The 24,911-nt window shown below is 59.8% G+C and overlaps 1 protein-coding gene across 6 annotated transcripts in view; it reads right to left on the bottom strand.

The window, feature by feature from the left end:
- Nucleotides 1–1,392: 1,392 nt before the first annotated feature.
- UNC13A (unc-13 homolog A) overlaps nucleotides 1,393–24,911 on the bottom strand; it is a 37,551-nt gene continuing 14,032 nt past the window's right edge. For 2 of the 6 annotated variants that reach the window (XM_053999345.1, XM_053999344.1), the window contains 28 exons: nucleotides 24,578–24,656; nucleotides 22,976–23,047; nucleotides 22,453–22,672; nucleotides 21,694–21,921; nucleotides 21,366–21,507; nucleotides 20,823–20,992; nucleotides 20,271–20,386; nucleotides 20,004–20,167; nucleotides 19,117–19,267; nucleotides 16,943–17,011; nucleotides 16,742–16,831; nucleotides 16,457–16,591; nucleotides 16,051–16,184; nucleotides 15,546–15,631; nucleotides 15,189–15,315; nucleotides 15,012–15,108; nucleotides 14,744–14,887; nucleotides 13,604–13,687; nucleotides 12,995–13,072; nucleotides 12,642–12,730; nucleotides 12,373–12,525; nucleotides 12,133–12,256; nucleotides 6,798–6,854; nucleotides 6,523–6,603; nucleotides 6,254–6,401; nucleotides 3,731–3,823; nucleotides 3,494–3,653; nucleotides 1,393–3,221 (listed from right to left, as the gene is read on the bottom strand). In XM_053999345.1, coding sequence (XP_053855320.1) covers nucleotides 2,933–3,221; nucleotides 3,494–3,653; nucleotides 3,731–3,823; nucleotides 6,254–6,401; nucleotides 6,523–6,603; nucleotides 6,798–6,854; nucleotides 12,133–12,256; nucleotides 12,373–12,525; nucleotides 12,642–12,730; nucleotides 12,995–13,072; nucleotides 13,604–13,687; nucleotides 14,744–14,887; nucleotides 15,012–15,108; nucleotides 15,189–15,315; nucleotides 15,546–15,631; nucleotides 16,051–16,184; nucleotides 16,457–16,591; nucleotides 16,742–16,831; nucleotides 16,943–17,011; nucleotides 19,117–19,267; nucleotides 20,004–20,167; nucleotides 20,271–20,386; nucleotides 20,823–20,992; nucleotides 21,366–21,507; nucleotides 21,694–21,921; nucleotides 22,453–22,672; nucleotides 22,976–23,047; nucleotides 24,578–24,656 — 3,580 coding nt within the window. In that variant the 3' untranslated portion in view covers nucleotides 1,393–2,932. Of the gene's footprint in view, nucleotides 3,222–3,493; nucleotides 3,654–3,730; nucleotides 3,824–5,124; nucleotides 5,182–6,253; nucleotides 6,402–6,522; nucleotides 6,604–6,797; nucleotides 6,855–8,934; nucleotides 8,974–12,132; nucleotides 12,257–12,372; nucleotides 12,526–12,641; nucleotides 12,731–12,994; nucleotides 13,073–13,603; nucleotides 13,688–14,743; nucleotides 14,888–15,011; nucleotides 15,109–15,188; nucleotides 15,316–15,545; nucleotides 15,632–16,050; nucleotides 16,185–16,456; nucleotides 16,592–16,741; nucleotides 16,832–16,942; nucleotides 17,012–19,104; nucleotides 19,268–20,003; nucleotides 20,168–20,270; nucleotides 20,387–20,822; nucleotides 20,993–21,365; nucleotides 21,508–21,693; nucleotides 21,922–22,452; nucleotides 22,673–22,975; nucleotides 23,048–24,330; nucleotides 24,419–24,577; nucleotides 24,657–24,911 lie in introns of all 6 variants that reach the window. The other 4 variants (XM_053999341.1, XM_053999340.1, XM_053999342.1 and 1 more) reach the window with 4 other exon arrangements.

The raw sequence follows: 24,911 nt of genomic DNA, 5'->3' as shown, positions 1-24,911 counted from the left end.
CCTGCTCTAGCGTGGGGCTCCTCCCATGGGCCCAGAACTCCAGAAGCCTCCACCACAGATGGATCCCTGAGGTTCTGCACGAGCTGCTCCAGCCCCAGGGGCCTGTCCTAGCACAGCCTTTGCACAGGCTCAGAGCTCCCTCAGGGCACATCCCCTGCTCTGCTCAGGCTCCTCCAGGGGCTGCAGGTCCATCTCTGTTCCCCATGCACCTCCCTGGGCTGCAGGGGCACAGCCTGTGCTACCATGGCCTCCCAGGGAACCTCTGCTCTCTTTTCACACAGGCACAGGAGCCCCACGAGAAACTATGATGATTAAAGTTAATTAATGTAGAAAACCTCAAGAAAGGGTGTATCCATCAAGGACCACTGGAAAAAGACAAGAGCCAAGAACAAGGATGGGGTTGGACTTGAGCTTTAAAGTCCTTTTCAGCCTAAGCCATTCCATGATTCTAGCAAAGCCTGGTGACAGCCCCACAATTCTCAAGGGTGAGGCAGGACTCTGCCAGAGCCCAGGAACAGCCCCAGCTCTCTCTGTAGGTCATCAGGACCCTGCATTCATCAAATCCACATCAATCCAATTTAGTGGGGAAACTGTTTTGATAGACTGTGTCAAAAGCCTCACAGAAGTCTGGGCAGGTGCCATCAACAGCTCACCCCTTATCTGCTGGTGGAGTCACCCCATCATGGAAGGCCATAAGACCAGCGAGGGATGGCTTTGCCCTCTGTGAAGCTGTGCTGGCTGTCCTGATCACTCCCATGCCTGGGAACTATCAGCATTGTGCTTGGGAGCAGTGCAACTTCCCAGGACACATCTGTCCCAGCTCTGCAGCTCCTCCCGAGGGGAGGCAGAGGGGCAGGGGCTGAGCTCTGCTCTGGGCCAGGGACAGGAGGCCAGGAAGGGCTGGAGCTGTGCCAGGGCTTGGCATGGAGCTCAGGGAAAGGTTCTTCCCCCCGAGGCTGCTGGCACTGCCCAGGCTCCCCAGGGAATGGTCCCAGCCCCGAGGCTGCCAGAGCTCCAGGAGCGTTTGGCCAGCGCTCTCAGGGATGCTCAGGGTGGGCTTGGTGGGGTGCCTGTGCAGGGACAGGGGCTGCACTGATGATCCCTGTGGGTCCCTTCCAGCTCAGGATGTTCCAGGATTCTGTGATGCTGCAATTCCATTTAACACCTGTCCTTGGTTTGGCAAAGGCACCCTCAGGGAGGCTGAGTGGCAACAGGGATCATCCCTGGGCTATTGGTCCTTGGAGCTGGTTAACCTTGGAGCTGGTTATCATTGGAGGTGGTTAACCTTGAGGTTGGATATCCCTGGGTTTCCCTTTAAAGGTGGAAGTGCTGCACTGAGGTGGGAATGCCCCCAGGTGCCCATCCCCTCCCAACTCCCCACAGGAGCCACAGTGAAGGGTGTGCTTTTTAATGTCAGTTATAATAAAATATTTTTACAGAGCCCAAAAAATTCAAAATAGTGCAAAACATCTCACTGTCATGCATCCATGGGAGCCGCCACGGTGGGCGGGACAGACACACAGGCATCGGTGACACTGTGCTACGGGAGCAGAATTGGTCAGTTCAATCACATGCCAAACAGGACGGTCTGGGGAGGGGCACAGGGCCAGGGCACCACGGTCAGGCTGCAGGGCCGAGCCCCAGCCCGGCCGTACAGGAGCAGCCGGTAGAAAAGGGTGTAAACATTGAACAGAAACAAGAGAGCAAAGTGAAACCCTTTGGTCCCAGGCAAACCCTCTAGACAAAGGAGCATGGGGGCCGTTTGGGGTACCCTGTTTTGGGATGGGAGGGGGCTGAGAGAGCTGTATTCATTTGTGGGGTCATGAGGCCTCTGTCTGCCCCAGGACTGGGGGCAAACTGGCCAGCTGGGGTGGCCACCCCAACACCACACACCCAGGCCTCCCAGGCACTCGCACGAGACATGCACACCACTTAGCACACAGGAATGGTGCTCACTGGGGAACTGGGGGGCACAGAACTGGTGCTTACTGGGGGACTGGAGGGAAGGCTTCTCTGGGGTGGGGTGGGAAGGATTCTGCTTGCGCCAAGGAAATCCCACGGGCTGCATTGCTCAGGGATGCTGGTCCCCACTGGCCAGAGCAAAGAGGAACGAGTCCCTCTGCTTGGATGCCCCCAGCCCCTGCCTCCGCAAGCCCTGGCACCTTGTGGGGGGCAGTGGGGTAGCCCACGGTGGCAGCAAGGCAGGGAAGACAGGATATGGGCCGGGGGCTGCTCCCTGCTGCTCCCGACCCTGGTGATGCTGCTGCCAGCCAGGGAGGGGACCCTGTGCAGGGCCCGCGGGGGCTGCACCCACCAACCCAACAGCCCCAATAGCCCTTCCGGGTGCAGGACACAGCCTGTCCAGCTGCCCTGTATGTACAGGTATTTACATATGTACACGTATGTGCTCAGGGCTGGCAGCTGCCCTGCCCTCAGGACACACCACCATGCTCAGGGATGGGGACAAGGGGCCATCACGCTGTGCCAGCCACTCACCAACACCCGCACATGGCACGAGACACACACACCCCCCGCAGCCCTTTTCTTGTGTCACTCGGTGAGGTGTGGGGCTGGGTGGGACAGCGGAGGCTCAGAGATGAGCCACTGGGGTTCCTCCATCTCAGACAGGCTGGGGAAGGGCAGATTGCTCCCCTCAGCCAGGCTCGGCTCCAGCCCTTCCCTGCAGCCCTCCCCCCCAACACCAGCACCTTCCTGCGGGGTGTGACAGGGGCCTGGCTGTGCTCGGCACCGCTGTCAGCCGGCCATCGTGGCCGGGGAGGGAGGGGAGGGTCTGTCACTGCAGCCACGGCACCCCCTCCCCAGTGCCGCGGCAGTGACTCCTCTGTGGCCACTCCTATGGCTTATGCACGGCTGGAGGATTCTGTCAGGGGCCGGGAGCGGGGACCGAGGGCTGGGGGGGGGGCAAAGGACTTTAATTGCTGCCCTCCTCGGCCGAGCGCGTGTCCGACTTGAGCTTGACGAACTCCTTGGCCACCTCGTCGTTGTTGCGCTGCGAGAGGATGCGGAGCACGGTGAGCCCGGTGTCGTCCATGTGGATGCGGCGGCCCAGGGGCAGCCAGCAGGCGCAGCCGGGGCGCTGCAGGATGTCCCGCAGCTGCAGCACGGCGATGCCCACGGTGCGGTCCTCCCGGGCGAAGCAGTAATCCTTCACACACACCTGCAGCTCGTAGCACTCGGGGCCCGTCTCCGTCCCCAGCGTGCTGAGGGGGGGCAAGGGACGGGCAGTGTTGGCAGATCGGGTCACTCTTCACCCCTAGCCCGGCCGTAAAACAGCCCCTACATGGCTGGTGCCCCCACCCGCACCCCTAGAAAAGCCTTTTCCTTTTTACTCCTGTTCCCCTCTCCCTGCTTTTACCAATGAGAAAATACCTAAAGAAACCCATCAGGGATGAACAGACCTCAGGAGGTCCCCATGTGCTGGGGACACATCCCCCAGCCTGTCCCCACACCCCCAGCCCATGGTGCCACTCACAACTGGAAGCTCTCGTTGTATTTGGGGGCCCAGCTGTTGTTCTTGGATTTGGTGGCAAATTTCCTCTTCTTGTCACTGAGGTGGGGCCCGATGATGTTGACCTCGATGAAGGGCCGGAAGATGCCCGAGGTCTGCCACTTGAGGTCATTGGCAGCCACCACTGCAAGGAGGGGACAGGTGAGGCTCACGGAGCGCTGTCACCGGCCAGACCCCGGCACCCCGGCCAGCAGGACCCACCTTTGACGGTGACTTTGTGCTCGCCACTGCTGGGGTGGGTCAGGAGCTCCACGTGGATGGACACCTCCCCAACGGGGTCATCCACGCCAGAGCCTGTGACAGAGGGAGGAGATGGAAGTGCCTCTTTTCCCAATGTTCCTGACATGCCCTGCCCAACACTAACCCCACTGAGGAGGCAGGTCACCCACCGCGGGGTGGAAAAGGATGGGCATCAGGGTGTGTCCCAAAGGGTTGTGGGCACAGCAGTGCGGGTGCAGCAGCTGTGATGGACATGGCAGGACACCCCCAGCAGCACGCTGCCTCTGCCATCCCACCCCTGTGAACCCCCCCTTGCTCAGGCAGGGCTGAGGGGTCTGTCCAGGATGGGGCAGAGGACAGTGGCCCAGCTCCCCGTGCTCTGGCCACAGAGGGGTGACAGTGTCATGGGCACAGCCCTGGGCAGGAGGGACCCAGCCAGGGCAGCCACAGCCCTACCAGTGTCTCGAGGCTGACCCGCCCCCTCGTACCCCTCCATCCCACGGACCACACCAAGCCCAGGGGTCCCCGAGCCTGGGAACCTTGGGTGACCTTCGGCCAACAGGTCAGTCCACCCCACGCCATCCCAGAGTTGTGCATGCACCCGTGGGTGAAGGATGGGGGTGCAAGGCAGAGGGACAGGCTCTGTGAGTCTGATGGGGCAACGGAGATCCAACAGCGCTCAGTGGGCAGCTCTCAGGGTGGGAATAGCAGTGGAAGGAGGACACGTCCCCACATGTCACTGAGGGTGCCAGGCCAGGCCAAGGCTGGCGATGGCACATTCCCCTCCAGCCCCCGGCCCCCAACCCCACATGCTGAGCCGGGATGGAGGCGATGGCGGGTGGGGAGGGGGGTCTGGGCATGGAAGGCCAAGCGGGGGTGCAGCCCCGGCCCCCAGCAGGGTGTGATGGAGGCCAAGCAGGGCCTGCGGGGGGCTCATTCCCTGCACCCCAGGACAGGCAGACAGAGCGCGCCGGAGCAGGGCTAGTAATGGTCCTTAGGGCAGCAGGGTGGGCAGGAAGGGCACAGGATGTGGCATGGCCTCCCCTAGGGCCACATGTCCCAGGGGGAGGTCACAGTGGGTGCAGCAGTGCTGTACCAGGCAGCAGTGCTGGGGACAATGTGGGGTGCCCAGAGCGTGCGGGCAGACACCCCTATTCCCATGGGGACAGCCCCTGACCCACTCTGGGGGTGGCTGAGCACAGTTCCTCCAAACTCCCCCCAAAGCAGCCCTGGGAGTGGCAGTTTGCCCATTCTGGGGGTCCCCAAGGCCGGCAATGCTGGGGGGTCCCCAGCCCACCCCAGCCCGCAGTGCTGGGACTGTTACTAGCCCAGGCTGGCGGCAGGCAGGTGCAGGGGTGGGCGAGTAGCACACGTACCCTTCTCAGGATAAACCTCTTCACTAAGGGTAAACCTAATCCCTTTCCCACCATGAACTAGTGGGAAGGAGAGAGAAAGAGACAGAGACATGGCACAGAGTACACAAAGAGAGGAGGAAGGAGATGAAGGAGGAAGGAGATGACAACGAAGAGAGGAGGGAGCAGATGCAAAAGAAGGGAGGAGGGAAAGATGAAGAGAGAAGGAGATGAGGAAGAGAGGAGGAAGGAGATGATGTGCATGGGGAACAGGAACAGTGGGGAGGGGGGGAAACAAAGAGAAAGAGAGATCAGATCTCGCAGACAGACTGACGGCCAAGCACCCGGACAACACTGCAGCGACACAGGAGTGCCAGGCACCCCCAGCTCCAAGTGTGGGCTCCTGGGGACAGGGTACACCCAGGGGTGCTGGCACCCACCAGACCCAACCCCACACCCCCGACACGGCTGGCACAGGAGGCACAGACAGGACAGATGTCCCTTGAAGGAGACTCACGGACAGCAAATGCACGTCCCACTCCCCGAGGACGCAGACAAGCCTGGCTGGGGCACCCTGCGATGGCCTGTGACCACCACTGAGCATCTCAGGGCCCTCCTCCAGCAGCCAAGGGACAGAATAAAAGGCAGCCTTTAGAGCTGATCCTGCCCTGGAAGGTGCTCAGCATCCTGCACTGCACCCCAGCATCCCAGAGTCCAGATCAGGGCCTTGGGCACCCAGCATGCCCAAGACAGGCCCTGGCACAGCATCCGGATCCCATTGACCCTGTGATTGGCCTGGGCTGGGTGCCTGGGGCCATCCAGACAAACACTGTGACACCTGGCCAGAGGGTGACCTCCCCCCCACCCACAGGCCCCATTTCCATGCCAGTCCAGCAATGCCCTGGCACTGGGGACCCACTGTTCTTGCTGGTGGGGAACTGGAGAGTGCCAGGCAGCTGCTACTAGGCACTACAGCCCCTCTTCAACTGCAAGGCACGGGAGGAAAAAGCACTTCCTACCCCACCCATCTCTTCCCCACCGTGAGCCTGGCTGGGACTCCCAGCCCCACTGGGATGGAGCCAAGGTGGGTCCCGGCTGTGGCACAGCCTGGGGAGGACGAGGGCCCAGCGGGGGCCAGGGCAGCGTGTCCTACCCTGCGACGACTGGGTCTGCACAAAGGTTTTGATGAGCAGATCTGTGGCCTGGGTGTAGAGGGACAGGGCGTAGCGCAGCGACTGCAGGTCAGGGCTCTTCTCCAGGAACGTTTTCTTCAGCCCCACGCCACCGGCGTGGAAGTATTGCTGGAGGGGGAAAGGCCTCCGGATGCTCAGCAGTTCTGACAGGGTCCCGCTGGTGCTCCCTGTGCCTGGGCCTCAGGGTCAGAGCCCCAGGGGAACCCCAAATGCCCCAGAGTGGCCTCACCTTGATGGTGTCCAGCGCCAGCTCCACCACGGCACACTGCTTTGGGGTCAGGCTCTTGGCTTCCTCACGCACCATGTGGTCCTGGGGGACACAGATCCTGCTCTCAGCACAGGACCAGGACCCTGCTGCCCCCAGCCCAGCCCAGCCAGCACGGGGGCAGTGATGGGGTCCTGGCAGCAGTGGCACTGGCACCCACCCTGGAACAGAGAGCAACCCAGCACCCCCAGCCCTCATCTTCAGCTCGGTGACCCCCAGCCCAGCCCCCCAGCCCTCACCTTCAGCTTGGAAAGCTGTCCCAGCTCCTTGGCTGCATTGAAAATCATCTGTGTGCCCTGCAGAGAGCAAAGAAACAGGGACAGCCCTGGTGAGCAGGGGGGATGGGGGTGGCATGCCCAGGCTGGGCACATCATGCCAGAAGCTTGCTGCAGTTCCAGGCTCCAGGGGACAGCAGCCAGGAAGGTGACACAGGTACCAGGCTGGCAGCCCCAAGTTCTCAGCACAGCTGTGAGGCTGCAGGCTTGAGGACGCCAGGGCAGGACGCCACCCTGGCGTCACCCTTGGCTCTGCTCAGCACAAGCAGCTCAGCCCAGGAGTCCCATCCTGCTTTCTGTGCTCCAAGCACCTGCTCCTGCATCCAGCAGGGCCTGGCACAGCACGGCACTGACCACTCGGACATCGGACACAGTGGGAGCAGAGAGCGAGGGACAGCGGGCATGGGGAGGATGTAGCCTGTATCCCACAGGCACCAAACAGCCCCCAGCCACACGGAGCCCTGCCCAGCCCCAGCAGTCCCAGGGAGGCTCCCAGCCCCTTGGCACCCCAGGGAGTCCCCCAGGTGGGAGACCCGGGCTGCCTCTGCCTGGCCTGTGCCCCCACCATGGCAGGGGCCATGGAGCCATTCCGTGGTGCCCACAGGCACAACAGCTCCCTGGATGGGCAGATCCTGCTCACTGCCCTGGGCTGGCACCTCTGACTGGGCTGAGCACAAGCTCTCCTCCTCCAGTGTGCAAATGCAACTGCATAAACTGGGGCCCAGAGACCTCCACTACCTTCCCTCTCCCAGCACCAGTAGTTCCAGTCCCTCCCAGCACAGGAACCTCAGCATCTCTCCCATTAACCAGTACCTTCTACAGGGGTCTGCCCCCTCCATGCCCACGTTTTGTATGCCCCCATTAACCCTTTGTGCCCACCCCTCTGCCCACCCAGTTCTGTCTCATTAATTCCAACCTCACTGTTCCCATCTCCCCTAGTCAGTGGACAGGCTGGGAGCTGGGGACACTGGTGTCCCCAAAACAGAGCACAACAGGACACTGTACTGAGCTGGGAGCCCCCAACCCAGAGCACAAGGGACAAGGGACAGGGAGGAGGGAAGGGGAGAGAGCAGTGCCAAGTGGGGAGCAGAAGAGCCATGTCCTTACTTCAGTGTGACTGGGCAGCTTCACCCTGCTCTGGAAGAGAACAGCAAGGGACAGTTACTGGTGGCCCCAGCAGCATTCGGCCGCGGCTCCAGGCCCCCCACATCCCCTGGCCATGAGGGCTCTGGCCCTGTACTCTCCTTTGGCTCTGCCTAGCTCTCCACTGGTGCCGCTGGTTGGGCACCAGTTCTCAGCCCCGTGCCCGCACTGGTGAAGCTGTGATGAGTGTGCCAGGTCTATTCTGAGGGCAGGCAGGTTTGCTCCCCACCCCATTTGGGGCTGGGGGATCAGAGGGAATCAGCTCGCCCAGCACACTCAGTAAACTGGGCAGGAGCCAGTGTCCCCCAGGAGAGGAGAGGGAGCCGCAGGCATTGCCCAGATGGATGCTGGTATGGCTCTCCCAAGAACCAGGATTTGGGGAGCAGGCTGGGGTCACTGCCGGGCCCCCACCCTGTGGTGAGGAGCCCTCAGACAGGGCAAGAGCCCATATGCTGGAGAAAGCCCTTGGAGCAGGGCCGGGGCTCAGCAAGGAAGGGGGAGCAGGCTCAGAGATCCGGGGGATCTCAGCAGCCCTGGGGCCCTCACTGTGCCCAGCATGGCCCAGCACAGAGGGTCCCCTCTTCCTGAGCCCCCACAGTGGGATGGGGTTGTGTGGAGGGTCTCCCATGCACAGGGTCTCAACCCCTCGCTGTCCCACCAGGCAGCTGGTGCTGAGGGCTGTGGGGCAGTGTTCCACAGGGATGGGCGACACCCCACATCTGCCCCACGGGGACTGAACGCCACAGAGCCCCCGCTCCCTACCCCAGGGACACACAGAACTGGGGCTGTCCCCAGCACACAGCACAGCACACCTCACCACAACACCACGCAGGCAACAGCACATCCAGACAGCACAACAGAGGAAGCACGGACAAGCCTGGACCTCCACAGCAGGCGGGTGTGAGACCACAGGTGTGGCCCCGGGGCAGTGACACACACGGAGCCCACAGCTATTTACCTTCTCTGTCCCCTTGCCATGTTTTCTCAAGAGCGTGCCCTGTAGAAGCAATGTCAGAGGTTGAGTGTGGGGTGGGGCGACAGCATGGGACAGGACACAGGGGCACAGGTGGCAGAGACATCACGAGCTCCTCAAGGACAGCCAGTGGGGGACTGGTCCCCACGGGATACTCAGTGAGGGCCTGGTGTCATCAGGGTGCTGGATCCCCACTGGGAAGCAGGATGTTGCACTGCTGGAGAACTTGTCCTCACACTGGGAAACTGCTGGGATACAGAGATGCTGAATCCGTGAGGGATGATCCTTGCTGGAATACAGGATCCAGCTGTGTGTGGGCAGGCTCTGGTGCCCCCACACATCCTGCTTCAGCTGTGGCAGGTGCTCCCAGCACTGGGGAGGGAGCAGGGAGGGAGTAGCTGGGATTTGGCTTTGACACGTAGAGCTCTGGTTTGTGCAGGGCTGGGCCCAGTGTCAGCCCCACACTGATCCAGGCAAGAGGAACTGTGTGAAATGAGCCACAGTGCCATGGGGGGGATGAACTCGGCTCTCAGCACGGACTGTTGGAGTCAGGAGAGGGGAGCATGGAATCTGGAGAAGGGAGCTGGGAAGCCTCAGAAGGAACAAGCAGCACAGGTACGGCCAAATGGCAGGAGGGGTTCTGGCCCAGGAGGGGTTCTGGCCCCGGCACAGGGTGATGGGTGAACAAGAGGAGCTTGTACCACACAGAGCTGACACTGCTCTTTCCCACAGAGCAGCAAAGCTGGGACATGGGGTCCCCACGAGGTCCCCATGAGGTTCTCATGAGGTCCCCATGAGATCTGAGGGGAGACTCAGCCCCACGCTGCCCCCAAGGCTTCCTCAAATGCTGCTGTTGGACACCAAAGGTGTTGGGGGACAGCAGAGGAGTGTTTGTCCCTGCAGGGATTGGCACCAGCACCCAGCAGCTGGCTCCCACTGCTCTTCCTGCACAGGTGCCTGGGTCACAACAGGGGTGGGGACAGGATTGTAGGGGGGAATTGCCCTTCCCTTGCCCCCAAGGGCATAAACCCACAGCCACAGACTGGTCAGAAGAGGACAGAAGGAAACTGCTCAGTCAAAGCCATGCAAGGACCCAGCAGCGATGCCGAGAAGGGAACCAGCAGTCCAGGTTCCCAGGGTTCATACCCCGATCAGGGAAGGAGCCTCACAACTTGTGCCAGCAGCCTGCCCCAACACTGAGCACCCGGGCCAGGGACCACCGTGTCCCCCCCGAGAGACTCTTCCTCCTCCTCCCGGCAGGGAAAACCTCTGCCCTCACCCCCATCACAGCCAGACCCCAGCCAGGGCCTCAAGGGGAAACTGAGGCACGAGGGAAAGGACGAGCAGCCCTGATTCCAGGCACACACCACCCCCTGCTCGTGCCTCCCGCGGTATTCCTCCCCTCAGCATGGAGCCCAGGTTGGGCAGACCCTGATGACATGGCACTGCCACCACCGTCCCCTCCCACCCCATCACCCCCCTCTTGTCCCTCCCCACATCCCGGCACTGCCAATCTGTCCAAGACCTCTCCACCCACCACATCCCGGAGGGGCTGGCATGTTCCGGCCAGGAGCCAGTGCCAGGCAGGGGTGGGGACCAGGAGCTGGACCAGGTCAGGAGCCGAAGGAGGGTGTGGGCAGGGCACGGGCAGCCACACAAGACAAGAACCGGCGAGGCCAGGACCGACACAGAGCAGACAGACAGACAGACAGACAGGGAGCTGCCGTACTTACAATCATCTGCCATTGAGAGGCGAGAGGAGCAATTGGAGAGAACAACCGTGACGTGAGTGTCGGCCCCCGCCTCCTCCATCCTCCCCAGCGCCAGCCCTGGCTTCCCCCCACCCCCAACAGCGCCATGGCTGTCCCCCAGGCACAGCACTCAGTGTCACCGCCCTGCCACTGCACCGCAGGCCTCCAGAGCCCCCGAGGAGCCCCATCCTCACCTGCCTGGTCCCTCCTGACTGTCGGGGGAGGGCTCTGCCCCAGGGGGCTCAGTTCCAGGGACCCCAGTCAACACTCGGCTCTGACACGGACCCCCAAACCACCAGCCTGTCCAGCCACCCTGTGGGCCAGCACCCAGGGACATGTGGGCAAGATGTCCCCTGCCCGAGGGACCAGTCCCAGCACAGCTTTCTCCAGGGGCTGTCTGCCCTCAGGAAAAACACCCAACAGAGCCACGTGTCCATGCCCTCTCCTCTGCCCTAGCACTGTCTCCACAGCCCAGCCGGAAAGAGACTGGGATGGGGACTGCGACTCAGTGGCACCAGCATTCCTATGAGATTTGGCCACCTTTGGCCAAGGGTGTGTGAGCCCGGTCAGAAGCGACGTGGGGCTGACCTGAGCCAGGCTCAGGGCTGTGACATGGTGACAGTGAGGTGGCACCACTGAGGGCTGACATTTGACATGTCGTCACTGTGCTGTCCCTCACAGACACAGCACAGGAGCTCCACAGTCCCAGAAAGGTGACATAAAGGCAGACAGCTCCAGGAACTCCAAGGAAGAGCCTGAGTTTTGTAATGGTGACAAAAGCCACCGAAGAGTGACAGGTGTGTGGCTGGTTGAGAGCACTCAGTGTCACCCTTTCCTGCCTGACTTTGAAGGAACCACCTCAGGAAGCTTCAGGTGCAGGGGGAGCAGAAAAACAGCAATGTGATATGGAGCCTCAGAGAGGGACCATTCCCTGGGTTTGCTCTGCTTTCCTAAACCCCCCAGGAGGAAGGAACAGCTCAGCCCTGCTGGGGAATATGTCCCCCCATCCTCATGAAACCCTCAGCCCCTCAGCAAGGTGAACAGGCAGCGTCTCCCCAAACTCCAGGGGCCCCTGGCTTCATCTCTTGGCACAGGGAGCATGCCCACAGCCAGTGTGGATCAGTGTGGCATGGGATGCTCTCCCAGCTCTGAGGGAAGGATGGATAAGAAAGGGCCAGTGTCCCCTCTTGATGCCACAATAGAGGTGGCAGGAAGGTCCTTTGCCAAAGCCAACCAAGAAGGTTCTGGAGCAAGGATGACCTATCTCTCTTCCATCCTTTCCCTGGCCAGGAGCTGGACAAGAGTTTGGAGATGTCAGTGAAGTCCCCACCCTCTCACATGCCAGTGAGGGCACCTGGCCAGCCATGTCCCACACTGGCCCCAGTCAGTCACCTGTGTCTCAGGGTCCCTGGTCCCTCTGCCCATCACTCACCGTCTGGTCTGTGAGTGGGGGTAGGACAATGGTCTTCTCCATGGTGTTCATCACCAGCTTCCAGAGCTCCTTCAGCACCCGCTTCAGCACCGTCTTCTCGCAGATCTTGGCAAAGAGCGTCAGGCTGTGCAGAGGAGATCCCACGTGTCACCCTTCCCATGTCCCCTCTGCATGTCCCTCGCACTGCCTGACGAGGCCAGGAGGGGCAGGGTGGGGGCTCCAGCTGCCCCCCCCACTCACTTGCTGTCCAGCAGGTCCATGATGGGCTGCAGCACGTTGTCAGCATCCTGCGCGACGCTGCTGCAGGTGCTGGCGGGGACGTTGCCGGTGCCCTTCACCTGGCTCAGGATGTCACCCATCTGCTTCACACACTCCTCGATGTGTGGCTGGAAACTGGGGACCACAACATGCAGGCAGCTCAGCATATCCCCCCAGAGCCCCCAGCCACAGCTTCGAGACACCCAGACCTCTCCTTTGCCCACTGCCCCTGCCCTCTCACCCAGCTGTACCTGGTGGCAAAGACTCGGCTCAGATCATCCAGGACATTGTTAAGTTTCACCTGCAGTTCCTTGAGGATATCACTGGCTTCTGTGTCCAGCTGCAGGAGAAAGAAGTTGTTGAAGCTGACAGGGTTCCTGAACCAGCCCTCAGGGAAGTTTCTGCATCCCAAATGCATCCCTGGGCAGGGTGAAGCCCTTCCCAGTCCAATATTGTGGGAGAGCAGGGTGCCATGGGGCAGGACAGTGTGACCCCACACAGGACTGAGGAAGGGGCCTGCTCCCAGCACTGGGGAACTGGGCAAGGGGGGAAGGGAATGATCCAACCCCCCACAGGGCTCCCTGCTGGAACCCCCCATACTCACATCCTTTCCACCCATGGCTTCAAACATCTTCTCAAGCTGGACACGGAGCTGCTGGATGTTGTTCATCAGGATGCAGGGCTGGAGGGGTGGGATGGAGAGGAAGATCAGCACCAATAAATATGGCTGGGACAGTTGCCCCCAGCCCCAGGACCCTCCCACCTTGGACATGAGGACAGGGATGGCATGGAAGCCTGTCACCCTGTTCTTTTAAAAGTTTTAAAGTTCTTTTAAAAGTTTTCTATACCTTCTGATGTTTACCTATTTCTACTGGAGTTTCTCACGCACTGTCATGTAAATAATGATTGTTTTGCATTCTTCTTTGTGGGAGGAGAGAATTAATAGACTGTTAGTTTGACCAGTGTGGTGGGAGAACTAGCAATTTTTTCCTCCAATCCACTGTCACTTTTGGAATTCTATATATTGCGAGGTCAAAAATAAAAGTTGCTTCCTTTTGCTCTTTTGATTTTAGAAGTGTGTGTGAGTTATTTCGTGTCATAGTGCGACAGAAGCCACCATGGCAGTGTGTCAGGAACTGCCATCAGGAAGGGACCGAACCACCCTGGGGTTGAGGTGACACCATGTGAGGACAGCAAAAGGGAGATACATCACCACTTTCTCCTTCTCCTTGGAGCAGTACGAGGCAAAATCCTTGGAGATGATCTCAGCATACTGGAGCAGCACATTGCTGATGGTCTGCAGCCAAACAGGACACCAAGGAAGACACCCAGACAGCAGCAACAAAGGGTAAGGAGGGAGAGAAGGAAACCATGAGTCCAACAGCAATGAAACAACCTCATATCTGGATACATACCCTCTGCCTCATGGAACACAGAATCATGGAATCATTAAGGTTGGAAAAGCCCTATAAATTCAAGTCCAACCATCAACTCAGCACCACCACCATGTTCACCACTAAAGCATATCCTCAAGTGCCACATCCACATGTTTTTTAAGCACTTTCAGGGATGGTGACTTCACTGTTGCCCTGCACAGCCTGTGCCAGGGCTCGACAAACCTTTCAGTGAAGACATTTTACCAACATCCAAACCAAATCTCCCCTAGCGCAACTTGAGGCCGTTTCCTCTCATCCTGTCCCTCCCTGTTCCCTGGGAGCAGAGCCTGACCCCACCCCAGCTGTCCCCTCCTGTCAGGAGTTGTGCAGAGCCACAAGGTCCCCCCTGAACCTCCTTTTCACCAGGCTGAGCCTCCCCAGCCTTCAGTGTCCTTCTTGTCATGAGGGGCCCAAATTGACCCCAGGATTTGAGGTGGGGCCTCAGCAGTGCTAGCACAGGGGGGCAGCCACTGCCCTGGTCCTACTGGCCACACCATTGCTAGTACAAGCCAGGTGCCATTGGCCTCCTTGTCCACCTGGGCACACCTGGCTCATGTTCATGCAGCAGGAGCCACATGGGCACAGCCACTGGAAGGCAGATCCAGCACAAGTAGTCTCCATGGGCAGCTCCAGCACAGCTGCAAAGGCAACAGCCACCAAGCCTGCACGCAACTCCCTCCTATATTGCAAGCCAGTTTTAATTAATCTATATTAATTAAGAAAATAACTCATAAATTAGCTCATAATTAATTAATTAATATCCTGTGCTAGCAGAGCTGGGAGTGTCCCAGGGTGTGTTGGTAGCATATTGGCTGCCCACAGCTGGATGGAGGGGGCACAGAGAGCCCAGGAGCCCCAGCCAGGCTGGCACTGGGGTCCCAGGGGTGGTGCTGACCCCTGCCCTGGCAGGTGCCCACCTTGGCAAACCGTCGCATGTAGTGCCCCACAATCTGGGGATCGGGGCACTCCAGCTTCTTGATGATCTCAAAGCTCTGGTTGAGCTGGGAGAAAACATCCACCACGGAGCAGGAGAAGAGTGCGTGCTCCGAGGTCTGCTGGAACTGTAGGAGTGAGACGAGGTGTCAGTGGGATGTGTGGGGGAGATTTTGGCCCCAGTCAGGACATACTGGGCATCAAGGGACAAGCCCCTCCGCTCCAAGACTGCGTCCCTAGTCCTGTTCATACCCCATCCTTCTTGTCCCGCTCCAGTGCTCCGTGCAGGAAATCCCGTGACACCTCTTCATTCTCATCCAGCCACTGGATGACGAAGGGCTCAAACCAGCTGGAAGAGAGACCCATCATGGTGAGGCCAGCAGCCCTCGTGGTGGCAGTCCCGCTCCCCGGCCCCAGGGCTGCACTCACGCGGGGTACTCGGGCACACGGCTCTTGAAGGAGGGCAGCTCGGTGACGTACTCGTTGTACAGCCACTTCACCTTGAAGTGCAGGTTCATGTAGTCTGCGCTCTTGCACAGGCGGTGCTTCTCGTGCTCTGCACGGGGAAAGGGCCTGGGGCTTACTCTGAGTCCCAAATCTGGGCTGTGGCTCCCCAGGGGCAGCTCCAGGGTAAAAAGGTGGAAGTGCTTTTGCGGGGGGTTAAGCCATGCATGGTGTTGATGAGGAGATGAAATGGGTTTGCCCAGGGAACAGGGGAGGTGTGAGCTGAGAACAGCTCCTGCCTGGGTCCTCCCTCTCTGACTCAGGGTGGCAGGTGGGACTCACCCTCCATTGCATACTTCATGTCCTGAGCAAAGAGGTTCCACATCACCTCAGCGCTGATCTTCCCCACGTTCAGTTCCTGGGGGAACCTGGGGTGAGGGGAGAGTGTGAATCACAGAATCGTTTAGGGTGGAAAAGGCCTCCAAGATCATTGAGTCCAACCTGTGAATGATCCCCCCCAAAGCACTGAGTGCCAGACCCAGGCCTTCCTTGGACACCTCCAGGGGTAGGGACTTCAAACTTCCCTGGGCAGCCCCATCCAATGCCTGACCACCTTTTCCATGAATTCTTCCTGATGTTCAACCTGAATCTCCCCTGGCACAGCTTGAGGCTGTGAACACCGGGTGAATCAGCCCTCCACATGGACAGACATCCCTCACACACCTCCCAGCAGCCTCAGCCTTCCTATGGATGTTATAATCACTTCCAAAGGCCTCAAGATCCTAGTGCCTCCACATGGGCACCCTCTGTGGGCACAGCAGTGTCCCCTTCCCCAGCATTTACTCACTGGTTCAGGCAGGGCGTGTAGGAGTTCTTGTCTTCCTCAATAATGGAGACAATCAGGGTGATGAGCTTTGACCAGAAATCCAGGTTTTTGATGCTGGGGCCCTGCTCCTCGGGGGGCACCTCGCCTTTCTTAGTCTGGAGGGGCAGGGACACAGTGGAGAATTTGGTCACCCAGTGCAGGGCTCAACTTTGTGTCAGGGCTAACAAGGGAGCAGGAGGGAATACCCTGGAGGCCCCATGCAACCCTCTCTTGTCTGTCCTGATCTCAACCCCACAGCTCAAACTCCAAGGTCTGGGGATCATTCTGTACAGGACTGAGCACTCTGGAAAGGGACAGGAGCATGAGGAAAAGGAGAAGGGGACGGGATGGGGAGGTCAGTGCCCAGGATTCCCCCTGCCCCACACACCGGGTCTGTCTGGTACTCGCGGCTGTAGAGCTCGTGGCAGTTGTTGAAGATATACTCGTAGGTGGAGTTGAGACAGGCCTTCACACAGTCCTTCACCACCTGGCTGGCTCGTGGGGGACTCTGCAGCTCTTGGACCTGGTGTGCGGGGAGAGCATGGTGTTTGGAGCACCCCCAGACACCCACCCAGGAGCACCACAGGCCAGCACAACCCCAATCCGCAGACAACCAGGGCCAAAGAGAGTCAGATCCCCTGAGGGACAGGGTGAGTGAGGCCCCCAGCAGTACCTTCATCCGAAAGAAGGTGATGCTGGTCAGCAAATCCACTGTGGACTTCAGGTCCTGCAGCCGTTCGGGGCTGCTGGCAGGGAAGTTGTTCTGGAAAGGAAAGAGGGGAGTTGCCCTCAAAATTCACAGGGGCAAGTGAGGGTGAGGGAGCAGCCACCTGCTGCTTCAGGTGGGGACACTGAGGCAGGGCAGGCACCTTACCCGGTACATGGAGAGGTCGATGCGCAGGGAGTTGTGCAGCTGGTCCAGGAGCTTGACAAAGCGATCTTTCTGTGGAGAAACGCCCCGGGGGCAGGTGAACAGGGCAAAGGCGGCAGGGACCGACCCCCCCGCCCTTGTCTGTCTCTGCTCTCAGCTCAGCCCTCTCCCTTCCTTCCTTCCTTCCTTCCTGCCTGCCTGCCTTCCTTCCTTCCTGCCTTCCTGCCTTCCTTAGCCCTGAATGGGCAGGACATGCCTGCAGAGAAAAGCATGTCCTTGCTGGTGGCTGGGGCTCACTCAAACCCCTCAGCAGCTCCTGGGGCACATGTGGCCATGCCAGGTGCTGTTCAGGATGGAGAGGTGACACATGTCCCCTGTTTTGCTGGGAGGCTGACAGGCTGCTCTGTCTGCCCTGCCCACTGGAACCCCTCTGAGCCTGGGCTCAGGACAAGAGTTGGGAGAGAGGCTGCAGGATCAGTAGCCCCTCAACTGGGGCTTTCCAAGAGCTCAAGAAAAAGGGCAGGGAAAGGATGTGCAGTGGTTGCCCATCTTCAGGGTGGCCCCAGGAGCTGGACATTTCCATGGACTCCTCACTCACTCCACTGGGCTGCATCAAGGGACATGGGCAAGAAACACCCCATGTGGGGAGTCTCCACTGGGGCTGAGGGGCTGGCTGTAGTTCAGCTCAGCCCAGCTCCCACCCAGAGAGCACAGGGCAGAAGGATGCAAATCCCATCTTGGGTTGTGGATTGGATCAGGGGTCAGAGCTGATGGCAAAGCAACTCATCATAGAATCCCAGACTGGTTCAGGTTGGAAGGGACCCTAAGGACCACCTTATTCTACTCCCTGCCACGGGCAAGGACACCTTCCATTATTCCAGGTTGGCTCCAAGCCCTGTCCAATCTCATCTTGGGATGAGACAGCCACAGCTGCTCTCAGGGCAACCTCAGTCCTCACTCCCTCACAGGGAAGAATTTCTTCCCAATATTGGCCCCAGAATGTTGTTGGGGAGCATTTCCCTTTGTGTTCCTGCTGATGGAGAGGCTTTGGACAGCCATGTGGGCCTCCCATGAGAGCCCTGGGTTCCCCCCTCAGCACTGGCTGTACGGGGTCAGGGCTGACCCGCAGGGCTCTGGAAAGTCCGCACCAGCGTCTGAGTCCTGGGACAAGAGCACAGGGGTGGGAGGGGCAGCGAGTCCTTGGCTCGGCCGTGCCCACAGCCTGTGCTGGCCACCGCAAACCTTCGGCGCTCGCGGGGATGGCCCAGCCGGGCCCTGGGCCGGGCCGTGCGTCCCCAGCACCCAAGGAGCGGCTGCAGCACTCTAACACTGGACACGATGGGTTAAAGCGACACGGACGGGCACTTTAGGACCCAACCTTAGGCTCTCTAAAAAAAGAGAAAGAAACAAGTTTTTAAAATCCTCCATGTTAGAGAAAAGGCGGGTTTTTGGTTTCCTCCTCCTGCGTGATCCGGAGGCACAGCTCGCTCGGCTCTAGCTACCCCCTGCAACAGGAATGTGAAGGTGAGCCAAAGCTGCCCGGAGCTGTGCTCGGCCCTGGCTGTGTCCCTGGCTACCCAGCACCTTGCTGCACCCGGGGCTGGGCACTGACCCTGGCTCGACCCATGCACACCCAGAGCGACCATTTCCTGCCTCAGGGATGGCATGGGTGGGGCAGCCGAGGTGAGGGCTCAGCCCCTCCTTGCCCACGTCCCCGAGGGGCACCCAGCCCTGCCACAAACTCACCCAACTTGGCACCCAGTGGTGCTGCACAACTGGCTGAGTTTGCAGCAGGCTGGGGTCCCCCAAAGCACACGAGGCTGTGCAAGACCCCCCCAGGAAATGCAGGGGTGGGTCATGGCCACATGCTTCTGATTTTGCCACCAAGGTGGCCCCCCCTCCTGGCACACTGCCACCCAGGGTCCCAGTTTGCTCAGGCTCCCAAAATAATTCGGGGAGCAAATTTAGCCCTTCTCCTGGGAAGGTGGTGGCTCTTTTCCTTCCTGAAACACAGGAGTGGGACGATTTTTGAGGCAAGCAGGGGCTGACCCCACTGCTGCCTGGCTGCAGCTTGGAGTGGGGTGTTTTGCACAGCTCGTTTTGCTTCCCAAGCCCCCCACCCCCTCCCAAAGAAAGGAGAGAAAAAGAAAAGAGCGTTTACGTACCATGGGACTTACCCCGAAATTGGAGGCAGCAAAGCGGTCGGAGGCGTTGGCATTGCTGGAGGCGGTGGTGTGGGCGTAGTAGGCGTTGATGTTGGCCAGCAGGGTGCTCATCACCGCCGGCACGCCGGGGCACATGTACTTGGAGGAGAGGCAGGCAAAATGCCTACGGAGAGAGGTGGCAGCTGAGGGTTTAGGGCCATAGGAGGGGATGCTGGGTTTGGGGTGCATAAGTCATTGAATCTCAGCGCATCCCAAACTGGAAGGGACCCACACGTATCATCAGTGCAGCCCCTGTCCCTGCACAGGCACCCCAACAACCCCACCCTGAGCATCCCTGAGAGCGCTGGCCAAACGCTCCTGGAGCTCTGGCAGCCTCGGGGCTGGGACCATTCCCTGGGGAGCCTGGGCAGTGCCAGCAGCCTCGGGGGGAAGAACCTTTCCCTGAGCTCCATGCCAAGCCCTGGCACAGCTCCAGCCCTTCCTGGGCTCCTGTCCCTGGCCCAGAGCAGAGCTCAGCCCCTGCCCCTCTGCCTCCCCTCGGGAGGAGCTGCAGCCCCCGAGGAGCCTCCCCTCAGTCTCCTGTGCTGCAGCTGAACGAGCCAAGTGCCCTCAGCCGCTCCTCAGCCCCTTCCCCAGCTCCGTGTCCCTCCTTGGGACACTCTCCAACAGCTTGGGATCCTTCTGATCTTGTGGTGCCCAAACTCGACACAGGACTTGAGATGAGGCTGTGCCAGAGCGCATTGGGAAGGGGAAGGATGGGTGGACAGGTTTGGGGCCAGTCTGCACCCATGGCAGGGAGGTGAGTGCCAATGGCAGCAGGAGAGGAAGATGGGGACAGTAACCCTCCAGCTGGGGGGTGGCTGCAGCCCCTCTGAAACAGACGGGGGCAGAGGACTCACGTCATGGCCTGGTAGATGGACTCCACCCCATAGCGCATGGCAAACTCATCCACGATCTCCTGTGCTGTCTCATCAAAGTACACCTTCCACGCATCATCCCCTTTGGCGTCTGGGATCTTCACCACCCCGTTGTTTTGCAAATCCGTCACAAAGTGGAACAGGTTCTGGAGGTACAAATGAGTCCCATCAGCTCCCCAGCACAGGTGGTGGCAGGGTGGCACTGCTGGGGATGGGGCCGTGCCCCCTGTGCCTGTCTGGGCTGCTCACCTCATGCAGGCAGGTGTACTGAACGTGGTAAGGAGCCACCTTCTCCTCACCCTTGATCTCCACACTGATGTGCAGCCGGATGGCTCCCGACACTGCAGACTTGTCTGTGCGCTTGTCTGTGGGTGCAGGGAGAGGGACAAGGTGTGAGGCTTCCCTGGGCCAACCCTGCTCACTGCCAGCCCCAAAGAGGGGCACAATGCTCTGGCACAGGGCCAGGGCTGAGGGGACACCAGCACCGTGTGCAGCCAGGCTGGGGTGGGATTTGGCCACATTTCCAGCCACTAGAGATATGGTCTTTTTGTGCCTCGGTTTCCCTTCTGCAGGAGCCTGGTGTTCTAGAACCTCCTGGGTAGAAGGTTCTCAAAATGACCCTATGAAAACACTTTCTCCTAATGGCTTTTGGTATTGTTTCTAAGAACAGACCATGCTGCAACAGCCTTCAGCCTATGGCTGGCAGCACTTTCCCCTTGCCATCCAGGACAGGGTGTCCCAGCATGAGCAGGATGTGTCACCCCTGAGCTCAGGGCGAGGGTCCCAGGCTGTGCTGCTTACCAAGGTTGTACCAGACGTCCATCTCCCCGCTCAGGGTCCGGACCTCGATGATGGTCTGGCCCAGGAAGTCATCGGATTCCCTCTTGAAGCGCTGCTTGACGCGGGACTTGATGTCATCATCCTCATCCCACACACGGACCTTGATGCGGTCAGAGGAGTTATGGCACTCGCTGGGGAGGTGACAAAGGGCAAGCTCCAGCACAAGCAGTGAAACCTTTCCAGCTACTCCCCATCACTGCTTCCCTAAACAAAAGGGACTAGCACAAAGCAGGAACTGGGGAAGAGAGCAGATGCAAGGGCACCAACCCCCTCCTAGTGGGCTCTGTGCCACACCCAGGCAGCCCCAGCACAGCCTGGATCAGCCCCTGGAGTCACATCCTCATGGCATAAAACAGAACCCCACGGGACCCCAGCACCTCAGTGGGGGCAGGATGAGGCCCAGCTGGCTCCCCCCACCCTACTGGGACATGGCAAGAGCCAGCACAGCCTGGCACAACCATGAGTGGCAAGCGAGGGGAATGGGGAGACCGGGGGTGAACTTACAAATGGAAATTCTCCTCCCAGACTGGGTTGAGATTGCCGTAGATAGTTTTAGTCCTTTTTTTTGTCTTTCCAACCTGGACAGTGACATAGGGGTCACTGGAACCTGTCTTATCCTTTGCTTGCAGGCCCTGGGCACAGACCACTGCAGCACAGCACAGCACGGCAGAGAGAACAGACATAGAGAAGTCAGTGCCACAGCCACACGAAGATCCCCAAAACAGGCACCTGTGTCCCCCCAGGGGCTGAAGCTGCCTGGCAGAATGAGGGGTTGGGCAATGGGGACATTCCCAGGGTGTCACTTCAATGCTGAAGGTGACAAGCTGCTTACCTGTGATGCTGATCTTGGCTGACCATTTGGAGGTGCCATCCAGGACACTCTGCTTGACCGCCTTCATCTGCTGCGTGTGTGTGGTCTTGTTGACCCCAAACACCTCCTGGATCAGCTCAAATATCTCTGGTTTGTTGCGCTCCCGGATCTTCATGCGGTCCTTGAGCACCATGATGATGTTCTGGGTCCGGTCCTCTGCTCCATGCTTGGAGCTCTTCTCCGCCGCTCCTGGGAGAGGACAGGCATGGGTGAGATGGGCTGGGGGGCTGGTGGTACCCAGGAGAGAGACAAGAGCTCTCACAGGTTGGCATGGTGGGCTTGGGGACAGGGACAGGAGGAAATGGCCTCAAGTTGCACCAGGGAAGGTTTATGTTGGATATCAGGGGAAACTTCTTCCCCAAAAGTGTTGTCCAGCCCTGGGTCAGGCTGCCCAGGCAGTGATGGAGTCACCCCTGGAAGTGTGCAAAACACATGTGGCTGTGGCACTTGAGGACACTGTTTAGTGGTGACCACAAGGGTGCTGAGTTGCTGGTTGGACCTGATAATCTTAAAGGTCTTTTCCAGCCTTAACAATTCCATGATTCTACGATGCCATGCATGAATTAATTCAAACCTGGAGTGATCTGTCCCCCGCCCAGGACGAGTCTGCTCTGCCCACCACTTTTCCCATGCACAGGTCAGGAGCAGAACTCTCTGGGGCTGCTCCCTCCTCCCTCTGCAAGGTGAGAAGGGACAAGGCTGAGGGCCCCAGGTCCTTACTCTGCAGGCAGTCAGCATTGAGCAGGTCCTGGCACTTCTCGTGGCACTTGACGCCGCACTCGGCACAGCGCATGCCCTGGCGGGCAATGCCCCACAGCAGCCCCTCACACTCGTAGCAGTAGGTGGGGGTGGTGGCCGTCCACACCTCAAAGTTGTGGGGCGTTGTGCAGGAGATGGGGTACACTAAGGCTTGCAGGGTCTTCTTGTAAACATGGTTTTTCTGTGCAGGGACAGGGGAGAGAGGGGGAGAAATGCTGAAGCAGGGCAGAGGATGCACCTGGGGACATTGATTTAATGGTGGTGGTGCTGGGTTGACAGTTGGACTTGATGATCTTATAGGTCCTTTCCAACCCAAATGATCCCACGATTCTATCCCCAGGTGCTGCCATGAACATCCCAGATGCTCAGGCATCACCAGAGGATGCTGGTGGGGCACAGGCTCTGCACCTCACTGCTCGCCTGGCCCCCGAGGCTCAGTTTCCCCCTCCCAACCATCCCCAACCCAGCCCACCCCAGCACCTACCAGCTCCTCATTGTTCAAGGTGCTCGAGGCCAGCGCGGATGTGATTCCCGCTTTCCTGGACTGGACCAGGGACTGTGGGAAAGAAAGCGAGTTCCCAGATCCAGCAGAACATGAGAGCTCCCTCCTACACCCCCAGTGGCTGTGAAACACCCAGGACAGACCCTGATCCCAGACAGGGAAGGGTCCTGGCTGCACGGGGGGCAGTGGGGACAGCCCAGCCCCCACTGCTGTGCAGTGGGACTGGAACCAGTGCAGCAGCCTATGACATTTCCAGTTCAGCCCCAGTGGGGCAGAACCTCTCACCACGTGTCTGAGACCCCTGGGGAGATGGGGTGGGGGGCACTTACCATGGCCTGTGGGCAGCCAGGGCCAGCAAGGGGGGAATAAAAAGGCATTAGTGCAAACACTTCCCAGGAGAGCCCCTTCCCTGCCAGAACCAGTGGGAATTGGGGAAACACCCCCTCATCCAGCACTGAGCACTCTGTGGTGGGGGGCAGTGTGACCCCAAGCCACAGCACTGGTTACAGCCTGCAAATCCCAGTAGGGAAAGGCAGCAGACCCCCAAACCCCACACACTGCCCACCCCATCACCCCCCACCCCCAAAACACCAACACAGCACAGTGCAGAAGCATCAGCAGCTGCCCAACAGGGCTGGGGTGGGGGCACCAAGTTGGGGACAGCAAGGGGGTGGGGGGATGGGGGAAGGCAGGTTGGGAACAGGAGGGTGGCACCCCAGGGAGGGCACACAGTGGAGCTGACAAGGTGTAAAGAGAGGGGGAAGGGCACCTAATTCTGAGGGACAAGGGTGTCTTGTTTCCAAAATTGCTGTCTCTTGTCATCAGGAGCGAGAGGGGACCAGCAGAGTGACCCTGTGCAAGAGCCCAGGGACTGGAGGGGACCCCATCATGGGGGGCCCATACATCGGGCGTCTCCAGCCCCATACACTGGGACAGTGGGGACAGGAGCACAGGGTCTGGGCAACTTGGAAAAGCCACTGCCAGCCCTCCCCTGGTACGGGGGTCTGTCTGTCCAGCACCAGTGTGGTCCAAGCTGCAAGGCTGTGGACAGCTTGGCGTGGCAGCTGGGACAGGAAGGGACCAGGGATACAGCACCAGTAAAAAAACCAAATACAGCCCTGGGAAACCTCAGGCTGATGCTTGGGGGTAGGGACCAGAGCTCCGTTAAAGAGAAGCACCCTCGGGGTAGGGAGAGCCCGGCTCCCCACTGCAAGGAGGGCCAGGAGCCCCCCAGGCAGTGTGGGACACCCCCGCCCCTCTTTGGCAGGGCTGGGGGCACCAGGGCTGTCCGGCAGCCCCAAGGGCGCTGTCTCTTTAACCCCTCGCACCGCGCTCACCAGATCGCTGACTAGAGGGAGAGATTTGCGTCCAGGCTTAATGTCGGGCATGCTGTTAATGCAGCGCAGAAACCTTACAGCTGCCCCCCTGCCGCAGGGAAGGCCCAGCCAGGCCACAGGAAAGAAAACAGAGAACACAAGCCAAGTTAGAGGCAGCTGGGGAGCGGGGCACGGGCGGCGCAGTCCGGTGGGGCGCAGCAGGAGCAAAGCTAGCAGCTGTGGGGGGGTGCCTTGGGAGGAACCTCACCAAATCGCTAACTAGGGGGATGGGTTTTCGCTTGCGAATGTCCGGCATGCTGTCTATAATGATCAGCCCACCACCAGGCCTGCAAGAGAGAGGAGAGTCAGCGGGCAAGGGGAAGCTGAGGCAGAAAGGGGCCCCCCGTTGCTGCCCCATGGTCACTCAGCACTTCAGAGAACCACGGAATAGTTTGGATTGGAAGGGACCTTGAAGCCCATCTCGTTCCATGCCCTGCTAAGGGCAGGCACAGCTTCCACTAGATCAGGTTGCCAACCTGGCCTTGGATACTTCCAGGGATGGGGCAGCCACAGCTGCTCTGAACAACCTGTGCCAGGGCTTC

Source organism: Vidua macroura, chromosome 26, assembly GCF_024509145.1.
Source record: "Vidua macroura isolate BioBank_ID:100142 chromosome 26, ASM2450914v1, whole genome shotgun sequence".
In the NCBI taxonomy this organism is placed as follows: domain Eukaryota; kingdom Metazoa; phylum Chordata; class Aves; order Passeriformes; family Viduidae; genus Vidua; species Vidua macroura.
The sequence above is the reverse complement of the archived record's forward strand: the minus strand, read 5'-3'. Positions and strand labels throughout refer to the sequence as shown.